A 24,517-nucleotide genomic window follows, 5' to 3' on the forward strand; every position below is an offset into this window, starting at 1 on the left:
GATAATCAGGAGGCTCTCATTCTGACATTTGCGTTCATACGTGCACCTCAGAATCTCCACAGTTCAGTGCATGTCTTTAAGCATTTTCTCTTTTCCCATTACCCCTATTCTCTTTGAGTTTCTGTTTGAAACTCGAAGACGAAAAAGTAACAAAGACTATCACCATAAATCAGTTTAAAATGAAAAACTAGTGGACCATTATTGACTGGTTCTGTGACACTTGGCTCAACACAGCACTGTGCACCATTACTGCAGCAGCCCTCCCACTACACACTCCCCTATTATTCCCATTGAAGTCAATTAATTGTTTCTCCGACCTCTATGTGGAATGACCCAGTCACATGGCAACTGTATCCTGAAATTAATGTGCACATTTGCATTGTTCAACTGTCATGGGGCCTCATTACTTGGGTGTTTAAAGCAAATTGGCATCTTGTTCCAGAGGAGGGGAGGACAAAAGACTGGTTCTCACAAATTTGTGCTAACATCATTTTTCAGTGACTATGGCTTCAGATAGACAACTGACATTTGAAACATTTTGCAATTCAGAAAACTTCTAATAAAATAAGGCAAAGCAGAGGAAATTGTTGCTTCTGGTATTGATGTGGTATTTTCTCAAAGTAACAGTAGAGCACAAATTATGACAGGATTGGTCAGGAAACCTTCCAGAGTGGAATTAGACATCACTGCAACAGACACCTTCACAGTTAACTCAATGAATGCTGTCACTGTATAATCCATCACGGATCCACGCTAATTTATCTGTCTGCCAGCATTCCACTTGGCTTCCATCTTACAGTCAGAGCCTTTCAAGACAAACTCAGGGACATAGCAGAGAAAACGTCCAAACTGCCGTGATCAAAGCAAACCCCTGAAATTGAAAATTCCTTGAACCATTTTTGACTGGCAGAGGAAAAAAGAAGGAAATATGTGCAGGTATTTATGGCAAATGAAAAAATCCTGTCTTTGTAATGCTGAGTGGCAGCTCCCTAAGAGGAGAGCAGCGTTCATAATCAGAATAAATGCAGGACGACAGTCAGACCTTTTTTGTTACTATGGCATTAACATGGACAGAGAACTGACAAAGACATTGCAGCCATGCAGGGGTGAGTCAGACTAGGGATTCTCATTGTTGAACATTTAAAACATTACCTACTACAATACGAATTTTGACCAATTCATTCTTTATTTAATTGGTTAATCTGTTACAATCTGAGCAGGTATTCTCCACTGTGACTTAACAACAGACTACACACCAGACCAACCCCATAGCATTTGGTTATGTTGTTGTTTCTGAATAAAAACCAGAAGACAACTCTCTGCTGAGGACTGAGTATGCCTGGCTTGTTAGGCCCTGTCCCAATTCACCCATTAGCATTACCACTCAGCCTTACCCCTTGGTTTTGCACATGACTGTAAAGGGGATGCGTTGTCCCATTTCCATATGTGATGTAGGGGCAGTGGCCATCGAGCCCTCTGAACACCCCTTGAACCTTAGTGTATTCAGGACCCCCTAAAAATGAAGGGGTGGACGGAAATCCCCTCAAGCTTTACAAATGGACAAAGTTAATCAACGTGGCGACCCCTGCAGGTAAAATGTTCATAGCAAAGTAGCAAATGATAATATTATTGAATAACTGTGTCAAACATTTCAGGAAAATCGTTATTTACGACGTCAAAACAAACATGTAAACAGTCGGAGTAAGAGTAACGTTCGTTACTCTGGTATATGAAGTTTGAAAAAAACTTTCTCGCTCATGTTGTAATATTTTCAGCTCAGGGCTGAAGTTTCATGGACGGAACTAACTTTACATTGAAATAATCAATGTAAACACACTGTCTGTTTGATCAATAGATCAATCAATAGATCAATCCGTCCTGTCTGTCCTGTAGTTGTCTCTCACTATTATAATGTTGGTTGATAAGGGTTGTTAATTTAATAACATTTGATGATATTGTTTGTCAATGTAATAACGTTGGTTGGCTGCTGATAGCATAGCGAGTGGTGTCCCAATTCCTAATGGAAGATTTTCTAGCCCAGTCGCTTCTGACTCAGTTTGGAGGAGGACACTCCCACCAGGGGCACTTCATATGTAGGGGGAGGGCCAAGAGAGAGGAATTGGGGCAGGGCATAAATGAGAGTTTATTTTTGTGATTGTCCACTTAACATTTCCACAGTTTACTCTCATGGGAATCAAAGTGACTGCATGCCTGTCATAGCTGCAGGAATGTGCACAGCTAAAGCAGAAAGATAAGGCGACATCTGCCTGCCTAAGACCCCAATTTAGCCACGTCACCTGCCCATAGACTGGAAGGAAGTGACTATCGATCAAAGATAACATGCAGCAGAAAGTCTAGCGATCAATAAACAAACCAGTTAGGATTCCAATTGAAACAGTTGCCTTTAACAAAGCTTGCAAACAGTTTTCCTGGCAAGTGTGCTATGAACTCATTTACACCCCAATAACAAAATCTGCACCATCCAGATAATGAACGGGCTAATAGTATTTTCCGTTATTTGTGCTTTCTGTAGTCCTTATTGATTAGATGCTGCTTTGGATGAGCACTGAAAGGCAGGTGAGCAGAAAAACATTACTTACAAGAGGCTTTGATGTTTGTGCCATGGTCATCATGGTCAACACGTAAAGAATCTATGCAAATGAGTGGAATGTCCAAATAACTTGTGAGCATAAAAACAAAAACCCTTGTTCACTTCCACTTTTAGTTTGGACTACATTTGGTCCTGATCATTGCAGCGACTCAGAAAGGGACCTGCAGAGCCCCATTGTTTAGACACACCATGCAGACAGAGGTGATGGGTGGATGCTACTTCCTTGCTGTGTGTGTGTAACAGTCCAAGGGATTGATATCAGGAGATTGTGGTGGCTGAGGCAAATTGTCAGTTATATCCCACAACTGAATTGTGATATTATCTCACTTCTTTTGACCTGAGCCACCCAACATCTATCATGTTCATCTTCCAGTAGCAGGCTCCCTTAAAACTAACATTTTGAGATTGCCACTTTGAAACATCCAAGCAGCTCTACACAAGTTGTGACATTCAGACTCACCTTTCTGACAAGTCTTCATCTGCCAGATCAAACCTACAGTAATTGTTTCTTTAGCACTTTGTGCAAATGTCACAAGTTGTTGCATTCATCCGTTTTGCGTGGTGTACGACCACTTTTGCTCATGTGTACATGATCTACAAATGAAAAATAAGATTCACAATCTTGTGCGGTGATTTTTGCATTATTTTGTGCATTCACAAATGCTTTTTCCAAACCACACACAAATACCAAGCAGCTTGCAAACATGTAAAAACTATTTTACGAATGCATGAATCACAACCTACATACATACACATTTATATTTCGCAAGCAGTCTTTTACTTCAGCTTCACAGAACAACTCATACATTAGGATGAACTACTCTTTAGTACAAGCACACGCTGGCCTCAACAATAGCAAAGGCATTGTGAAGCAAAACAAAAACAAAACGGAAGAAAAATATCAGAGCAGCAAAAGTGAGCAACAGTTCTAATAGAGAAGCTGATTGTCTCAACAGTAAATAATAAGAATGCCTCCAGCTCATGCTGCAAATCCTCCTGGTTTCCACACCTGCAGAGCCCTTCTGTCTATCCACATGTTTCCCCACTTTACTCTCCCTCCCCAAATTATGACTGCAGCAGGATTTTACCGCCGGCAAAGCTCCCTGCTTGAGTTTGAGTTTGTCGCCACATGTTCCTAGAATGCACCTGTTTGCAACATTTGAAATGGTCCAATTTTACAAATCCTATTTTCAAATCCAAATGAATCTTGTAATCTGTAATTCCCCGTCGTTATCTCCGGCCTGGGTGGGAGCTTCTCTTGAAACCCAAGACAAGGTTTTACGAGAGAACCCAGAGCGGACGGCCTGTAAATATGAGATATGTTGAGATTCTTTAAATCCTGCAGTCTGATCCGAGCTTAAGAAACTACTCCACATCCAGCTCTGCTCCCAGATGTCTTCATGCAGTATGTGGGTCTATTATTGTAACTGCACAGTTTTTCCTGGACACTGCTGTCACCTCACAGCGTGCTGTTTTTGTCACTTTCTTGTTGGCTCTGGGGATGATAATAGGCCATTTAAGTTATGTGACCAGGAGTAGGGGACATGATGAGTGTGTTATAATCTGTAATGATGACGTTTCTACCTGCAGTGATGACATTGATACCCATGGTGGTGACATTTCTATCTGCAGTGATAATATTTGCACCCACAGTGATAACTATTCTACCCACAGTGAGGATGTTCCAGCCATGACCACACATCCACATTACATTCCCCGACAATGAAATGGTTTAACGCTATGACTGCATTCAATGATGACAATGTAACTTGTAGTTATGATGGATCCTCTCTTACTGAAGCAAACTATGAATTGCTTCTTGGTGTGGCTGAAGAAAAGTCTCTACCAGACTCTGCTGAGTTAAAAAAGTCACAGTGAATCTCGGAGGTTATACCTTCAATCATTTTGATAGTAGCGCTGCAAATGAATCACCACAGACTACAGCTAACCCAAAGAAGATAACAACATAACGAAAGGGCAAAGACCAGCATGAACATTGATGATCCATTTCAACAGCGGTGAGAGTTGAAATGGATGAAGAGGGATAAAGAGGTTGTAAGGTTATGTTCAAATAACAGTCACTCCCCACACTAGCTTACCTCACCTTTAACTCTATCGGAACAATAAAGAAATAACGCCCTATATTTAAAAATATATATCTCCAACTAAAGTTATTTTAAAAATATTGATGTTTACTAATTGTGACATTATTTGCAGTAACCATTTGTAACTCACCTGGTTTTGCTCATCAGAGATGGTTTAGAGGTGCTGGGGAGTTTCACATGTCTTATTCACATGTGAAAAAAAGTTGTAAAAGTATTTTGCAGCTCCAGAGGGAGCATATGAAAATGTCCTCTAATGATGTCATTTTAATCAACTTCATTTGGCGTTAAAGACCAAGTTCTCAAGTCGTATATATATATGTCTTTTATGAGAACAAACTAAATAAAATCTGTGACTAAATTACAATGATATATGTAACATGCGTTTAATGTGAACATTTGATCGTAACCATCTCTTTCTTGTTTCAGAAACAACTTGTAAAAAAACTTACCTCCAAAGTTATTAAAAGTATTAAACTACTACCCCTGCAGAGTGGGAGACATCTGTAGCTGAAACCAAGTCCAAGAACCAAATTCAGAACACTTTACTTCCCATGTTTGTCATGTACAAACATTCCATTACTCAAAATAGGTTATACACAGATTGTACAAGTTAAATGTGCTGTATTTGTTGACGATACTATCAAAATGAACACTCTATAATGCAGTCTAAACATTCTTGGCCAGTTTATGTGTCTAAATATGGCAAAAGTGAGAACAATCCAATACTGAGTGAAAAATCAACCACTACCAAACCACGTGCAGCCTAATAATAAAACAGACCACCCACAACCAGGAGGAAGATTAGAGGGAGGAAGGAAAGAAAAACCTAATAATCTAATTTCTGTTCCTGAGAACTGATTCCCAGTGTAGCAATTATCAGAGTAATGTTCCTGGAATACCCACTTCCGCAACAGCGATACAGTGGCAATGGTTCAACTTGTAATCCACTTATTATGCTTAATGAAATGCTTTGTATTGTTTGTTATAGTGTTAAACAAAGGAGGAAAAAACATACCCCCTTCCTCACTTCTATTTTATGTTAATATAAGGACACACAACAGAATTTATTTTAGCTTATTTTAGCTAACTGATTCTTACAATCCCTCCAATTGGTTGCCTAGAATGTGGGCAATGAACTGGAATCATTTATGTTTTTTATTGCTTTTTATAAACAGCACTGGATTAAAACTGCCTAACATTTATAATGGAAACAGAAATGGTGGTAAAGTAGCATGAAATTGCTGCAAGCTTTTAATTGGTATGGGATCATAGTTGCTCTTTCATAATCACTGGCAGAGTGGTTGGTGATGATGCTACCTTCATATATAATTCTCATTTATTCTGGAGAGATGTGCCCCTAACAGTGTCCTTTTACAAGCTGAGGAAGGAAACTGGTGAGTGCACGGTTTGGCAGTGATGTGTGTACGTGGTGAAGTAACACATTTCAGTGATGTCCTTTTTTAATTTTGCATGAACGCCTTCTCCCTCATCACCAGTAAAAAACAAATACTTCCACTATTGCACCGACCACAAACTAATTAACTTTGGTTGAAAGCTAGTCGTCACCCACGGAGCACTGAATGAACTGGATCAAGTCCTGACCTTGAGAAAAGGAAAACATCACAATGCATCGCTCCTCTTTCAAACGCAGCAACACCACGTCTATTTATCTACCTCTGCTAATTAAAATCAATAAGAGCAGAGGCGCCGCCAAGGTCGACAAGAAGCATTTGCAAATGTGCATGCTTAGTGAACAACACAAACAACACACACACACTTCTACTCCACACAGCGCTCCATCTTTAAATGCAAAATTTTCCAATTCTCCCAGTGCGCCACCAGGATTTTTGGAGGACAGAGACCGCACCTTCCTTCGCAGTGCGTGTCTGTCACAGCGTATGCTCAGGTGTGTGTGTTACAGTATGTGATGCTCTGAGGGTCCCTGTGCCACCATCCGCTAAATTAAACTTCTCCGCCCCTTCTTCTGCTCGCCGAGAGCGGGCCTCCTTCCAGGCGGCTCCCATCCTCCTTCCAAGCGACAAACACTGCCTGTGTGAGCGCCGCAGCCCGGGGAGCGTTGGAAACCACCTCTCCCCAAAGCCCAGTGCAATTGCCCTGTTATTGTCCACTCATCCACTGCTCAGAGGCTGAAAGAGCGTGGGGGGGTCGAAAGAGCTGTGAGCGCTCTACATCCCAAATATTGTAATTGGATATGCATAAGGGAGGTGTAGAGCACATTGTGGATAATGAACATATCTACATAACATATTTTGCTTTTCTGAGAAAAGTAGGGAAGCAATCTGAAGAATATTCAGTCTTTAAAGGAATTTCCTGTCTTCAATGACGCATGTCTCAAATTTGTGCACAAAAGCTCTGGACGATCAGACCCTTTTTACATATTTCCTGCAGGGACCAAAATTGGCACAACCTAAAAATCTACTCCAATTTATACTCCTTGAGGTCTTCTGTATGAATGTGGGTTTTCATAGATGTTAATGTTTTATTTGCAACAAAATCGCTGCTGGAAAGAAATTATTCATGGGCTTACTTTAAACTAGGTTTTTTTTTCTCACAAAATGATATGCCTAGGTTGGAATATAAATAAAATGAAACATTCACGGCAAACTCTAGGAAAGCCCTAATTCATACAAGAGGATCAGATCAAAGATGTACATTTTATATACAACACTGTGTAGTGACTTTAACTTCTACAAACGTCAAAAAGTCCTTTAAACACATCCGGAACAGCAACCTGCGATAAAGAATCACCGGTCAGCCCAGCCTGAATGTCTTGGCCTTTGGGAGGTAGCAGGATTTTCTTCTTTTTTAAATTTCAGCCAATAACATATTTGTTTGCTATTCTATTGTTTATTATTATTATTATAAAAAAACAGTTTTACTAATTCAAATCATGCAGTGTGTTTCAGCAGAACAGAGCATATCACTAAATAAAGAAAAAACAGAAATGAAGTAAATCCTTGTCTCTGACCGGCTATTCCTGCTGTGAGTGTAAAGTGATTCATCATGTGATCACTTGAGAGCTGCTCTTAATGCTTGCTGGAAGTTTGTTGCCTGATTTTCTTTGTTTGGTAAATACAGGCTGTGTTTTCTTTGGAATATGTAAGTAATTATTGTATAATGATACTAAGGTTGAAGTGCAAAAAAAGAACGAGAAGAAAATTAAGGCATTTCTATTCAAGCAGTAGATTTTAAAAACGTAAGACCTAAATTCCTCACAGTTTACAGTGCGGAGTAGGTTTCTCATTGTCATCACAGCGTTGTCATTTGAATAACACTAGGTTAGCTGAAGTGTAGAGAAGAGGTGTCAGGTAGGAGTGAGAATATAAAAGGTCCTCTCATATCTGTAACTGTGCTTCAGGACTAAAGCCAGGCCATCTCTGCTCAAAGCCTTTTGACCAGAGCCTCATTTATCACACTCCTACAACATGACATAGAGTAATTACCCTCTAGAAGAGACACATACTGAAACACACGCTCACAATATATAACACACTTTAAACTCACGGCATATGGAGGTATGTATGAATTTGCGGCAAAAAATGGACAGTGAATAACATTTAAATGAAACACATTTTTAACAGGTGTACTTTGCTGTGCAGCCTGGGAATTCCTGAGCACACACACACACACACACACACACACACGCACACACATAGTGAGTTTCAAGGGTAGACCCTGCCACCCGTACAGGGGTGTGTTTTTTCAAGGTGTTGGGCGGGTCATGAATGCCTCATGCCTGGGGAGGGAGTCAGTATGTCTAGGCATGATGAAATTCTCCACCTGTCCTCATTCATCAAGCTCTCTACACATATTAATTATTACAAACCCTCAGACTTACAGCAGAGGACACAGAACACACACACACACACACACACACACTCCCACCCCCTCTCTCCCTGGCCGACACCACTCTGTCAGACACTTCAGTTAAAATTCAACTGTGGTACTCAGATACTGATGCTGGTCAGCAGAGTATTTCCAGAGGACGCCTAGATGTCAGTTACTGCCAGCAGGGCGTCCCAACCCAAACTTGATGGAGGAGGCTCGGTCATCAATCACGTCATGGTGCAAAAGCTTTCCTGGGTTGCATTTTGTCAATTCTGTTTCACAGTCACCAGTAACAAGAAAACCATACTGACACAGTAGCTTCTTTATTGATAAAAATAGCCCTTTATCACAGCAGGAACTTGAAGCTAGAGGAACAAGGTCTCTGAATTGGGTTCCTGAAGCAAACAAAAAGCATAAAGAATTACTGACATCTGAAATCGTGCTCAAAAGTGATAGTTGATTATTGTTTCATCACCTTACAGCTACAAACACTTTGGTAAGGAAAACAGTATTTAGTGAATACAGCCTGAGCAATCATGATACAGCATGATTTTCCTTTACGAAACACGTCTCCACCTTCCACTGAGTCAAAATACACCAGATAAGAATGTTGCCATTTTCCACATTTGGAGCCTGTGCAGGAGCCACACTCGACCAATCATGAGTCATTCTCAGCAGTCAGCTGTGACGTTTCACACAGTTTTTAAAGCATCATATTAAAAAAAAAGTATTTGAACAAACATCAGTGTGATAATAACTTCCTAAATTGACAGAAACCATCTTTGCGTAAAACGCATTTTTAGTATTTGAGTTTGATCCATGTCCCATCAACTAACATGGAGGTGGGCTTTATGACCTATACTAGCCAGCCAGCTGGCTTCACTTTTGGGAAGCTGTCGTATCGTCTATCTTTATATACAGTCGATGGTCAGGATGTGAACACAGATCCTCAGAGAAAATACAACCACCCATTGAAAGATTAGAGCATAACGCCATAACATTTACATCTGTACAATACTACTGTTATGGGGTGGCCCCGAAACTTAGTTGTATAGAAGCATCTGGTGTCTATTTCAACAACAGACTTTGCTTATGGTAACATTACTGTTGTCTTCATGATCGGTCTTTTAGTGTTTACCGCTTGTGTTCGAATTTGGGGCTCTCCAACCATTTTCAGCATTTAATATATCATAACAATATTTGGACAATTATCAGACACCGGAAGACTGAAGTTGTCCAGTTGCAGCTGGAGGGAGTAATCATCATAGTCTGACATGATGCATAGACCTGCACAACTGGGTCTGAAAAAAGGGTCTGATCATCCAGAGCTTTTGTGCACAAACTGAGACACACATCAGTGAGAAGGCCGACAGGAAATTCCTTTAAACTGCTGCACTCAGCAAGAGTTGCCACTTAAATATTGACACATCTATTATTCAAATTTCAACTGAAGGTGTGAACTATTAAACTAGATCTGACTGTTATGAAAAATCTTAAGGTTCCATTATCCAATAAATGTAAGAATGGAGTCCATTTTCATAAGGTGACATATTGACATGTCACAGAATAACAACATTAATGGAGACTGAATTCAGTTAAGCTGCTGTGGTTTTCAGATCCTGAAATTAAACATGTTCATGATGATTGAAAAGAACTGAGTAATTAATGATATCAGTGAGACCTGTGCTTTTACTGGCACTTTTCAAGTCTTATCGACCACTCAAAGCACTTTACAGTACAACACATCCACCCATTCAGACACACACTCATACAGCAATTCTATTTCTATCAAACACCATTCATCCCCTGTCTGCACAGCTATCCGGAATAATTTGGGGTTTCTTAAAAATGCCCCGAGCTACAGAAAACCCAAAGAGAACCAGAGAAAGTTTAGTATGTTCGTAATTTTTCTAGATCAACAATCCAAATTTTGTTAAATCATCTAATTGTTTCATTACTAAGTGGAGCCGTATAAAGCAGAAATGTGACGACAAACTATTCGTACTACACTCATTTGCCTTCTCCAACTTCTTATCTCACAACAGAAAACTAAGGAGAACACCACTCTGGCCAATGTTGTTGCTGTGTGTGAAAACTGTCACAACTCAAACCACAACACAAACACAAAATGGACATTGAGTTCTCATTTGGCTCCTTCTTCGGGCTCCTTCGGACAGTCTGGTAAAATTGGATCTGACGTTTTGGTAATTTTTCAACATGGTTGGCAGCCGGAGGGAAAGCAGAGAAGAAAAAGGTGGACGCCAAACAAACTGGCATCAGATTATAGCTGTGTTTACTTTCAAAGAGCTGGGAACAGTGCTCCTCAGGCCATTATCTCACACGGGGTATAGCCTGCTCATTTCGCAATGTGGGGCTTTATGAGCGAGGAACTCCAGCTGCCATCCCCCGTCTCCTGATACTCATAAAGCCTTGTGTTGTGCGGCCATTCCCTGTAATTGGTTTGTATTATACAGTATGTTCTCACAACGGACCAGAACCTGCATCTTCAGCCATTTCACTACAGTTTTTTGGTGTTCCAATGACAGTATCTTTGTCCTGTGGAAGTAAACTGAAGCACAGCAAATGCTTTAAAGAGGGAAAATGTCTGTTGTGCATGAACCCTTTGTTGCTGTGACAGATGTGTGACGGCCCCCTCCCACAGCGATTCAAGGATTCCTCCTGAGTCTGTTCTTAATTGGGAGGAGTGATCATTAGTGTGAGTGTAGCCCTCTGATCTTTTTTTAAGCATTTTATAATAAGAAGGAGACCAACTTGTTTCCGTTGAGAGCCTGTCTGAAGCCCACAAGATTAAAGTCCTCTAAATGACCGCCTTTGGTCCTTAACTGAGATGTCTCCACTTCAAGTAGACATCAGTCCTCATCACTCCTGTTTCTCTGACACCAGCAACACGAGCGACAGAGGGTTTCTGCAAAACCACCGGGCAATTAGGTGGGACACTGAAAAGTTCAAAACGTCATTATCACACTGTCCTACACGATACATGTGATCCTTTTAATGGCGCCCAAAAAGAAGGGGACGATCTTCCTCTTCAAGGTGAAGCTTTGTGTGAAGGTGGTGACAGGACGGACACCGGGACAGTTAATTGATCTTCATTATGTTAATTACAGAGGGGATATGGAGCGAGGAATGAAAAACGGGTCACACTGTTTTGGATTCTGTCTGAATGTACCACTTTAAGCTTTCTGATGACCTTGAAACTAGCCTGAGAGGTGATGGTGCATATCGCTTAAGTGAGTGAGAGTGAGTGCATAGATGTGTTGGGCTGTTTTACTGCACTTTTAAATCCTCAACATCCTTACAAGCTGATAATCTGTTTCAATCTCCTGTTAATCTCATATTTCCTGCTTTATTAGAAGTTAAAGAATTGACCACTTGGTGTACTTCCTGAAAGCATCAAACTCTGACAAACACATGCAACATTTCTGTAAGAATGTGTGTGTTTGTGTGTGGTTTCCCCCTTGTCCACTCCACTTTATGGATGCCTGCACTGTCAGCAAGCCTCGCTCTGCCCTTGCATTTTAATAAACACCATCTGAGTTGGCTGCTTGTGTATAATATCTGTCAGGCAGCTGCCACCCAGTGATCCCAGAAACTCTGACCTCTGCCCCCGGGGAGCCAACGATGGGACATCACGGAGACAGGGTGTCTTCTCCTGTCGATCCATGCAATGATACGCCTTACACCCTTGTCCCAGTCCGCTCGCAACTCAAACGCCTTGCCACTCTGCCCTATGCATTGGAAATGAGACGGGGCTGCCTTACAGGATGCAATGAATAGTCAGAAGGATGGGATAAACTCGAGCCTCGGAGATGCCTGTCACAAAGATTGATGGTTCCCTGGAATGAGTTGTTGTCTTGCCAGTAGTATAAACTTTTCCCTGCTGAATAATTGAGTTCTTCTGCTGAAGAGTCGTGTCAGTCTTTTTTTAAGTTTACACGCAGGCACTTTCAGGAGTGTATCTATCGACTCCTCACTGTCAGAGGCGTGAGGATAAAAGAAAGCTGAGGTTGTGCAATAACAGCTGATGTATGACATACAAACGAGATTTAATACAAAGTCTTCATTGATCAAAAAATATCAAACTAAAACTCGCATTTGTTTGGTCTGCTGTTAGTTATATCCGACTTGTATAACATGCTATTCATATCTGCTTAGTTGTTGCTCACTGCATGGAAACTGTATAAATCACAGCCATCTGTCACCCCTGCCTCCAGACTCATCACACCTGACGACAAAACTGATGATCATGAACTTGACTTCTCTGCATGGCTAAAAATATGAATTCATCATTTATACTATATAATGCCACAGAGCCACTATATAAGATACAAACAAAGAATAGCAACAAAGTTTCACATTCGAAAAGTAAGAATGTGACTTTTGGCTTCATAAATTGCTTAAATAATTCACTATCAAAATCTCATCAAATGAATGCTCTGAATAATTAGTGCTCCATAGAAACTGTGTTATGTTTACTAGAAAATAACCATAAAGACAGCAGGAATCTTTCTTTTTGAAAGTTTTCAGTCTTTGTGAAGTACAAAAAAACAAAACAAGGTGACAGCCATACCTCGCAAACAAAGGCATCACTTTATCATGTTTCATCAATCTGCTTTGCCCATCTTAAGTTATTTTTTGATGTAGTGGAAGCAAACACATATTTGGGTAAGTGAGAATAGAAAGAGGTTATTCAATTCTGATTGATGTATGACATAAACAACTTGATATAATATAATGATTAATTAAAACATGTCAAACAAATGTCTACATTTTTAATTTACAGCTTAATTGTATCACATGTTACTAAAATGCTTTAACTCGCTGTTCTCTGCATGGAAAGTGTAGAAATCACAGCCATCTGTCACCCCTGCCTCCGAGCTCATCACACCTGTTGTCAAAACAGATTTTTTCACACTTGGAAAAATGACTTTTCCGCATGGCTAAAAATACCATGAGTGCTATGAGTGAAGGCCTGACATTGTCATAGGCTAATGTTTATGACAGCCCATCTTAACATAGCACTATTACCACCACTGCATGAGCCTTTCAACAAATACATGAAAACACGCCAAACACAGTTTCTCCCCTCCTGAAGCCAATTAAGTATATTATTCCAACAAAGGTGAGGTGTTCCCAGACAAAACCTAATTAGCTCCAGCACCGTAGGCAAGCCAAGCGATAATTGGTTATTAAATTGCACGTTATGCTGTAAATATGTTTTACGCCTTTACTGTGTTTATTTATACAATACAATACTTGTGTGAGGTAAGATGTGGTTAATTGAATTTGGAAATGTGGAAGTTAACTTCCTGTTGCAATTATCTTACATTTATAAGCTTGTGCTCTCACATATTGAAACATTGAGATGGTTTTATTCATTTAGCTCGCTCTGCTGTGTGGTGTTTTTTTGTGTGTGTGAGCGAGAGAGAGAGGGGGGGGGGACATTACATTGCATCAGGCCTGCTAAACTATGCTCACCTCCCACTAATCACTGTGCTTTAATGAAACATGTTGCTGATCGCTCAGAGTGGAAACATGTATCACACAGAAGCATTTGACATAATTTGCCGGTCACGCGGGCCCTGATCCCTATACCTTTAAGGACTAGTGCTTTGGCAGTTATTCACTCAGCCTGTTCATAAACACACAGTCAGTGGGGAAATGTGGCAAAGCACAACTCTTTGGAAAACGCTGATGTGATTGCCTTTGCACTCAATGCTGGTGGATTTTGATTCACACTCCATCCCACACTCCACTTCTATGTTTATCTGTGTTTTATAGAGAGTAGTGTATTTTATAGTTTATTTTAAAGACCGGAGCATTTTTGCTTGCATGCTCTTTGAGACCAGCCTGAAAAGTCTGTTTGGTTTCTTCAGTGATTCAAAAACTGTTTAGTCTAAGATGGTGGTATTCTACTTACATCATACTGACAAAAGGCCACATTTAATAAAACAATATAATCAGTCATTCATTAAAATAAGTCATTTTGATCACTTTGAGTCCTTTGATAATCTATCATAGACATCGTTCTTAGCTAAGTACCTTGCTAGCTACCCAGCTACATTAATTAAAAATACAAAAACTGACAAAATTGGATGAGGACTCAGCTCTACAGTATTTTGCAAGCTGTAGACAACAATTCTCATAGACACCAACTCTAAAATCTAATTATTCCTTTGATGCAAATTAAAATATACACTTGGCATCTGCTACCAGCACAATGTGAGCAACACTGTGAATCACTATATATGCTGAAACATCCCACCCAATAACTCAACATGTCCTGGGAAAGACCTTTGTGTAAAAACACTTATTTTACCTGTCAGAAGCTGGATGCAGCAGAAGTCCAATCCTCACAAACTGAAATGGCATTTTTTTATGTGTACTCACTGAGATGAAAAATGTCTCACACTTATAGGAAGTGAAATCAAATAATCTGCCAAATTTAACACATCTGTTCCTTCATCCCTTTCTGAAAAATCTGGTATTTGGTGACTCCATATTGATCATGATGCCTCGTGCTTTCAGTGTTGGCCCGTGGCAAACATGAGATAAACAATTAAGATTAAATTAGATATCTAATCCCAAACATGTTTCAGCTAAAGATGAACACTCTGCTGTTACTATTTGCAGCTTGTATGATGAGCTGTTTACATGCAAGTTTGGAAAACATTGCGCATATGGAGGGACGAGCAGGGGAGTGGAATATGTTGGAGAATAGAGACAAAATCTGAAGTTGAAATGTTTTGTGTAAATCATTTTTACAGTTTAGGTATGGATGTCTCCATCACATTACATTATTCTGTGTTTAGCTATTTCTGTCTGAACCAGATAGCTGGATCGTTATTACATATACATTGTGGCATTTGTTTAACCCACTAGTGTAAATGTTATCCAATAAATCTTTGCTGATTTTTGCACATTATTCAGTGACTCAGCAATAAGAGTTTGTTGTTGTGTATCGAATGATGCACTGGGTACCTTAGTTTTGTCGTACAGGGTATGGTTGTCCAAAAGCATCCGACGCTCTATTCGAGCAAACCTCCTCAGGTCTCTCTCAAATTGCTGTGAAAGAAAAGGATCAATAGTCAGAAATCAATTATCTCTTTTATCTGTCTGTTTATATAGGACTAAAAGGAAAAAGTTGGATGTATCTGTTTTTCCTGTGATAGTTTTTAGCTTTCTATATAATTAACAAGTAGGTATTTGGATATTGCAGGCACTTGTTTATAATATTATACACTTGCATGACTTTGTATACATTTTCAGTATATCAAGTTTAAATCAAGGTGATTTCGTTTTCTGTCCTTGATGTTGTTCTTAACATTTTATCACATGGTGTTGGCCCGACAATGAATTATCAATCATCACACCAACTTATACTTTTTTGCTGTTGTTCTAATCATCGATTGCCCCTGAGGCTACCTCACTGTCATTCAGTCTCTACAATCCTTCATACCCTGGAGCCGGTCCAGCCCAGCAGAGCGAAAGCGTAACGATCCATAGGCGGTGACACCAGGTCCACACGCACAGCCCGCCAGCCCCTGTCGTCTTCCTCTGCACTGTTGAGACCTCCCTCCACTTTGTTTGCCTTCAGCCTCAAGATCAGGAAGCACTTTGCAAAGTGATCCATAGCCTCGAACCTGAGGCTGGGGAGATTGGACACATCAAAGGTGGAAGCCTGATAATCACAATACAGCAAAATGCCCTGGGGAAGAGAGAGAGAAAAACTAAGTTTAATAGCATGAATATCTGTTTATACATCTTCAACTATAAACATTATTGTTTATCCCAGTTTTCTTTCTCTGTGTTTGTGTATCTAATGTCTGTATTCCCTCTTTTTCTCATCAAATCCTCAACTCATCTAAACTGAGTGTAAAGAAACCAGGTAACACATGCAGTACAACACTTTGCCCAAGCTTTTACTGAGGAGATTATTCTTGTTCTTGGAAAACAAAACAACTTGTCTTTTGTAATAGATTGGCTGTACTGAGTATTGTCAAAATCAGTCCTATACACATCCATTCTAAAGTATTTTTCATTAATGTAGACCGATACTTAAATTTTATCGGAACAACCCTTCTTCAAAACTAAAAACCTAACTTTAACCTAAACTGCAAAAGTTGTGTCACAAAGCACCACCCTGTTTCTTGATTCATTATAAGATCATTCATACTCAGACACAGTTTCAATGTAATTATGATTTCAGAGTTGCAAAATTTTAGGAGGACTAATTGGGGTGCTTTTTAAAAAAAATTCAATCTCCTCTGAGTAACAATGTAAATAGAAGGCATATAAACACCAATGAAGCTGAAGCTGGAGTATATAATCATTGAACTACATTTCAAACACCATCAGGTGGCAGTCAAATGGAAACAGCATACTATAAAAAAATATGGCAGCAACAACAAAACATAACTGAGACTTGTGTTGAACCTATCAAATGCATTTTAAGGCTTGTAGTGTAACTCAAACAATACATTTTGCATGTATATATTTTTTCAAAGTCAGGAGAAACTTTGCTTCTTTAAGCCTTTATGGGAAAACTGACCTGCCCAGAGTTGAACCAGTGCTGCAGAATCTATAGTCTTGTTTATACTTTGACTACATGTCACTGCTTTTAAGGTTTTAGCCACTTAATGCCACTGTTTGTGTTTTCTCATATAAAACTGAATGGTCATGTAAATGATGTTGCAATCAAAACTAACTATCTCTCAGATGTTGCAGTAAATCACATTGCATGAAAGAAATCTGCTTGAGCAAAGTCAACTGGAGCAGACAAATTCAGCTTAGAAACAATGTTCTTTTCTGATTGACAAAACAACAAATCTATGCTAGTAAAAGGACTATGTGTGAACATCTGCTGAAACTTGTCACCAGGCTAATTTGAGCCCGGAGTGGTGAAAAAGAAAGAGGATGGTTGAGTGTAAGATCCAATAGAGACACGAGCCTCCAGTCAGCCATGGTCGATGGCTGAAGCCTATTCCCTGGTAAATGGGTCCACTCCTTAGATAATGGAAATCTCTGCCAAGTGAGATGTCAGAGTGTGAAGGAGAGAAGGAGAGAGGGCCACTGATGAGAAACAAAGCCGTCAGTGTAGAGAAGAGTGAAATGAGGTGAGTGGAAAGGAGTTAGAGAATAAAGCGTTCAACCTGTAAGAGAAAGTAAGGAGTAGGTGGATGAGTAGATAGTGGAAAAGACAGAAAAGGGGAGAGAGAGGAAAAGGACTGTGTGTGAATTGATTTCCTCCAGGCCTCGCCCTGGCTGATTATGTTTCTCTCTGGATGCAGGAGTGTTAAAGCGATTAAGATTACAAATTGTCAATTTAATCCCAGCGCCCAGCGTAATTGTTGGGATACTACTCCCCTCTCACTGGCCATAAATCTGCCACAGAATCCTTAAAGAGCAATAATTGGAGAAGTGAATGCAGTGAGCAGCCACTCTGCCTGTCCAGCCGATGACTTAGGTTAATCGCAAAACATTAACAACCTTGTCAGCGTGGACGGAGTCGCCGCCACCAAACATCCCTGCCCGACCGCCAAACCGCACAAGTTATCAGACGAGGACAGCGTTTCCCAGAGGGCACTGATGGAGGGAGATAGTGAGGAATCCAGGGTGGTGACGGTGAAAACCCTGAGTGACACACAGAGGGAGCAGATCTCAAAGAAACCACAGGCCCCCACCTCACTTTCCCTCATCTCATTATCCTCAGGGGTGGACACGTTTGTCGGGCAAAAATTCTTGATGTCACCCTTTGCTGCACCCGTGGACCACTCTCCCTCTGCAATTACAGATAACCATTCACCTTTCGATAATGGGCAGGGAGAGGGATTCTTGAAGTTCCCTTTACATTCTGTAATAGCTTAGCTAAAGGCAGTGACAGCTCCCACTTAGATAATGAGGCCAGAATGACAGCATAAAAGCACTTAAACACCGACTAATCTGAAATTAAAATCCCCTCGAGCCACACTTCAGACAAGTTGTGGGAGAACGTCCGCAACCCATCTCATGCATAAGGCTGCAAATGTAGGTCACTCCCAGCACATACTGTGTTTTGGGTTGCTCCTAGCAGTGTTTCTTTCAGCCTGGAATCGTATAGATGCCTTCAGAGAAAACTATTAATTTAATAAGGTGACAGTTGCACAGACCATTAAGTACCTGAATATGGATGCTTTTCGATCGATGACGTTTTCTTGCCTCTGTGCGTGGACTATAGTCTCTCGCTCTCTTGTTCTGTCTGCCACACATAAATCTACCATAAAAACAGGACGTCGTGAAGTTCCTCGTCTCAGCATCGCCGGGGGCTGTTTAGCCCAATAGCGCTCTGTAATCATCTCGCACACAGCAGGTAATGTCAGCAAGCATCTGAGAGTAAGCTGATTCCACCAAAACTGTTTACAGAGGGAATTACAGAGGAGGACAGCGGGAAGATAATCTCTCCCCTAAAGCTTCGCCTCTGAGCTCTGAAAAAAGAAAAAAGTCAAGTGAACATGACTTCTGAAATTGTGATCTGAAAGCAGGGCCTTTTTTTCCTCTTTGATTATTTACGCGGCGTCTTCTTTTTGAGAGTGTGATGAGCGGTCACAGGGGCCAACGCAGCCACCTGCATCTGCAGAGGACGAGCGAAAGGCGCTCCAATCTCATCTCGCATTCTCTTTGACTCACAAAGAGAGAGACTTGAAAACCAGCCTTCAAGTTGCAGATTACCGCGTGTTAGCCAAGAACATTTGAACTGCTCTTTGACTTTGATTCACAGTTTCGACAGAATGAAAGAGCCTGATTGCTGGAATTAAAGTGCAGCGGTTTGTGTGTGTGTCTGTGCGTCCTCTTGCTGCCAGTCAAAGTAGCCCTCACTGCTCAGGTTTTATTTAGATCTCAAAGTGACTAACTCTGTGTGACTCCAAAATAACCTCAGCTGTATGGGCAGCTCTGTCTGAATCACTTACTCAAGCTAAAGGGGAAGCTCTGCAAATCTTAACCGCACTGACTCGGAAAGCAGAACAATAAAGCCAGAGCTGAATGGCATCACACTGGCGGCAATGCATACAAAGCTCATCCTTCAGAAAGAAGAACTTATACAGTATTTAAAGACCGAGATGACATATGGATAGAGGATGAAACATCGCTCTCTCTGTCTTTCCCATTGCTATTACCAGGGCCAAGCTGAATCTCATCTGTCTGCCACAGAAGCTGGGGACTGACCTTGCCTCTGCCCCCAAGTTATGCTTTCAGAATATCAGCAAGAGGAGGGGAGGGGGGGAGGAAAAAAATGATGAACCCGATTTTACAAGGACATTTCTAGATGGATGTATTTTTAACTCCCTGCAGGCGGAAGAAGGGTGCTGAATGAGTGGGTGGGGGGTGGCACGGGTGCCCATGATATTAGGCCTGAGTGGAGACGTGTTGGGGGGGCCCCAGGGCCTCGATTGCCGATGACAAGGTTACACGACTTAAGAGTCAACCTCTGCTACCTCCATTTAATCACTGTCTCCTGTGTCCTCATCCCTGCAGACCAGCCCCCTCTCCATCCCTATTCTATCAGCCTGAAAGCTTCCGGTTGTTTCACACTATCCCTTCTTAGGCTCCTAAAGCCTTTTTAACACCTGCCCTACCTGCCTAATTCACTGTCTCACATCCATTATACCTCAGCCCACACATTCTCATACACTTTCACACTTTTACCTCATTCTTTCTACCCATGGTGAATCAAAGTGGCTGCGACAGGCTGCCAGAGGCTGCAATAGGTGCGAGCTACCCGCGATAGCATAGGACGTAATTATCATCAGTATGGACCTCTGAAGGAGCGGAAGGGGGAGTGGAGGTGAAGATGGAGAAGGGGCGGAGGACGGAGGATATTTTTAAACCCGGTGATGACAAAAACAAGCCAGCAGCTAGGCTCCACAGCGTTGTTCTGCTCTTCATCAAACCCCTGTCTCCTCGCATGACGGTCTCCAGCTACGCATTAATCTGAAAGAGAAGAGAAGTCCTTCCACATGCACATGACCTGTATATTTTCGGTAAGGGATACTGTCCATAATGTATTTTCATTTGGCTTCAAAGATCCAGTTAAGCTGTATCATGTTAACATATATGTTCAGTGGAAACTGAGCTGTCTAGATGATAATAAGGTATTATATATTTGTATATGTGTATAATTCCTGACCCTCTGCACAGACTCTCAGGAGACGACGGAGGATGTGTAACCAAATATCACAATGTTGACTCATTGGCTGTAGGTCAATGTTTTATGAGTGAGTTTGTATGTTAATAAAATGTTACATTGGACACATTTCATTAGGAATTAATAATTAATAATGTCTTATAATGAGTTCTGTCTTCTTCTTCTAACTGTAAATTGTGAACCAAACAATGTATCACCTTTTTAATTAACTTTACACACAATTTACAATCATCACTGTTCAGACCACAGACTCTAAATAAAGATGGACAACATGACTGCTCCCTAAAAGTTGAGGCAAAATGTCTCCATTGCCACCTGGTGGCTAGCTGCAGTTTAGGTCATAAACCCTGCCTCCTCCATGTTAGTGTATGGGACATGGGCCGATTAATGAATTAATTAATTTGTCTCAAACATTCTGCATTCTGTCATTTTAGTTTGTTCTTCACACTGATGTTTGTTCAAGTGCTATTTTTTTAAAATTAGTTAGGTTTCAATTAGTCATTGGATGCTATAAAAACAGGATTAAATGTCATGATTGACAGTTGAGACTGACTCAAGACTGTCGCATTTATCAGCAGGACCATGGTTCTGTGGCTCCTTACTCTGCAGACTCTGGCAGTTAGAACGGGATTATTTCACAGGTATAACTTTGCAATTGTTGTGACCATTTCTATACAAACTGTTTGTTTTTTACAGTAGGCCTACACGTGGACAAGTTAGCAACGCAACCATACATTTTTTACCTACAAGTTCCCCAACTGTCATTTGAATCTTGCTTTAACGGTTGTTGCAGTCCCTTAAGACTCCCGTACACACTCCACTTCTCAGTGAAGTTAGTTTAAAGTTTAGGTTTGGGTCTTTTTTAGAATGTCTTAATACAATCCATAGGGACATACAAATGATTGATTGCTGAACATGTGATCATCCCTCCTCTCCTTCACAAAGTAAGAAAAGAATCAGAAATCAGGAACAAAATCCACAATAGACCCCTGTTTTATATGAAAAAATGATGACCTGTAAAGTTGAACTGAAATTAAATGACCCTTCAGCATTCTGTGTCAGCCCAGTCACCCGAGTCTCTTCCATAATTCACTATTTGTTTTACTATGGACAGTGTATGTCCAGCAAAAAAACAACTGCAATAATACTCAGTGTTGCTACTCCAGCCTGCTGAGGCTTCATACTATTTTTGGCTAAATTTGACATTACATCTTTTCACAGAACTCTGGATTTAGGCCATCTTGTACAGCGGAGAAGTGAGGAGGAATAATTACAGTGACCCACGACTCTTTCAATGTATGCAGCAGAGTCTTGTGAGCACAGTGCATCTTTAACATGTCTCATTAACTGAAAAAATGTCTTAGAGTCTAAGTTAAAGTGTTTTGAAGTTGATAAATATAGGTGTAGCTAATAACATGATTAGTTGCTGCATAGCACTGCAATAATTACTGAAAGAAAACAGTGTCTATGTCAAATATTTGCTGTGAACAACTATAAAATACAACTCTTGATCTGATAATGTAAAGTATAAATATGTAGACATTTTTAGTAGGGAAGAAAATGGTGCACACTCAGTGTAACAGAGGAGCCTTTTGTCTTGTGTATGTAAAAACTCTGGCAGTTTAGAAAAGTCAGATTTGCATTCTACATGTGCATAACAAACTAATGAGAAAATATAAAGTTAGGGTTCTTCTTAATGATATTTTAATGCAATTCTGCTTCCTATTTCGAGTTTTAAAAAATGCAATAAAAATGTGCCCTGAATGGCACTGTGAAATTCTTTTCACGGTTTAACTGCTTTATACTTCTTCAAAGATCACAAGTCATTATTCATTAATGCAACACAACCATGTATAATAATGTTTTTATTCCAAAATGTTGCTTATTTGCTTCTGATTCGTGTTTGCCAGTTATTTAACTAAAATTCCAATTAATGATTTGAAAGCTGAACTGTTTGCTATTTCCCCCTCTCAGGGGCATACAACAAGCATTTTTACTCAGATTTTTCTCTTCATTTAAATGCAAACTGTGCTGTTAATAAATTGTGAATAATCTTGTAAAACCTGAAAGCTGGACGAGGTAAAAGCAGTAAAAAATGTGCAAACATGATCGCAGCGGACTTTTGTTTTCACAATTGTGATTAAGACCTCAGTTTAACATAATTAGATAAATGTGTGTACAAACGTTGGATTTTAATTAGACACTTCAGCATCGACATTTGTCACATTACTTAAATATTAGCGGCGAATAAATGCATACAGCCAATAATTAAACTGTTAGCTGTATGTAAACAAAGCATTCCATTAACATTGTCTATTTCTGTTTTATCTCTCATTTACACATTTTCTCACTCTTCTCACTTCCTACTACTTTCAACCAGCTGCTATCTGTCTCTCTGTCACATTCATCCTCCTCCTTTTCTCTCCTCTCTCCCACCTCTTCTTTTTTTCCCACCCCATGTTCCATTAAAGGATCCATTTTCCATTAAGGGGTCTCCAGTGCTGCCCATGGTCCTTGACAGACCTGCTAAAAGTTTTTTTTTTTAAGTAACCTGCTAAATTGTACTATTTCTCTTTTACTTGTTTTGTTCACCTTTTTTACATTACATTTCATTTAGCTGACACTTTTATCCAAAGTGACTTACAATAAGTGCATCAACCATGAGGGAACAAGCCCAGAACAACAAGAACCAAGTACATTTTGCCTCCAAAAGCCAAACTACAAAGTGCTACAATATAAGTGCCATATATATTTATCCCTTTTTTCAGACCTTATCTTAACCAAGGTGTGGGCGGAAGATGTGAAGACTTTCTGCTGTCCTGGTGTCAATGGGGAGCTCCTTCCACCATTTAGGAGCCAGGACAGCAAAACAGTGGGGATTTTGTTTGGTGGTTTGCTCACAGCAAGCCAAGCCAAGCAGATGCAGAGCGGAGTGGACGGCTGGGGTGTAAGGTTTGACCATTTCCTGGATGTCGACTGGACCCGATCCGTTCACAGCATGGTAGGCAAGTACTAGTGTTTTGAAACAGATGCGGGCAGCCACTGGTAACCAGTGAAGGGAGCGGAGGAGCGGAGGAGTGGAGTAGTATGAGTGAATTTGGGTAAGTTAAAGACCAGTCGAGCTGCCGCATTCTGGATGAACTGCTGTGGTCGGATAGCACTGCGCTGCTAAACCAGCCAAGAGGGAGTTGCAGTAGTCTAGGCGTGAGATGACCAGAGCCTGGACCAGAACCTGTGCCCCCTTCTGAGTGAGAAGGGGACGTATTCTCCTGATGTGCAGCATGTATCTACATGTGCGGGGTGTTGCAGTAATGTTGGCAGAAAGGGAGAGTTGACCGTTGAGTGTCACACCCAGGTTCCTAGCAGTCTGGGTGGGGGCTATCACTTTTCCCAGTCTCCTTCCATACAATCAGAAGCCGGACCACATTAAGTTTTATGATATAGCTGCAAGGATACAGTTCTGGATGATGGAAAAGTGTCAAACCCCATTTAATGACTTATCATGCAGCATACAGTGCAGTCAGAAACACAGTATGTCCTTAAGGCAAAAAGTATTGGTTCTTCTTTTTTTTTTCTCTGGAAAATCCTCCAGCGTCCGACAGTAAAACCAACGAAAAGAAGACTAACTTTCAGATTTATGAGGCTTTTACATTTCTTTGAATTCTAGATCACAGAATACACAGTGATCACCGGGATGTTATACTTTTTCAGTCTTCATTCTCATTTATCCAGAACACAGGAAATGATAGC

At 40.6% G+C, this 24,517-nt stretch overlaps 1 protein-coding gene across 1 annotated transcript in view; it reads right to left on the reverse strand.

Annotated features, from left to right (window-relative positions):
- dntt (deoxynucleotidyltransferase, terminal) overlaps positions 1-24,517 on the reverse strand; it is a 77,347-nt gene that overhangs the window by 13,794 nt on the left and 39,036 nt on the right. The window contains exons 9-10 of the mRNA XM_069538352.1: positions 16,046-16,294; positions 15,568-15,651 (exon numbers count right to left, since the gene is read on the reverse strand). Coding sequence (XP_069394453.1) covers positions 15,568-15,651; positions 16,046-16,294 — 333 coding nt within the window. The remainder of the gene's footprint in view (positions 1-15,567; positions 15,652-16,045; positions 16,295-24,517) is intronic.

The sequence above is a fragment of the Paralichthys olivaceus genome, chromosome 14 (assembly GCF_024713975.1).
Source record: "Paralichthys olivaceus isolate ysfri-2021 chromosome 14, ASM2471397v2, whole genome shotgun sequence".
Lineage (NCBI taxonomy): Eukaryota > Metazoa > Chordata > Actinopteri > Pleuronectiformes > Paralichthyidae > Paralichthys > Paralichthys olivaceus.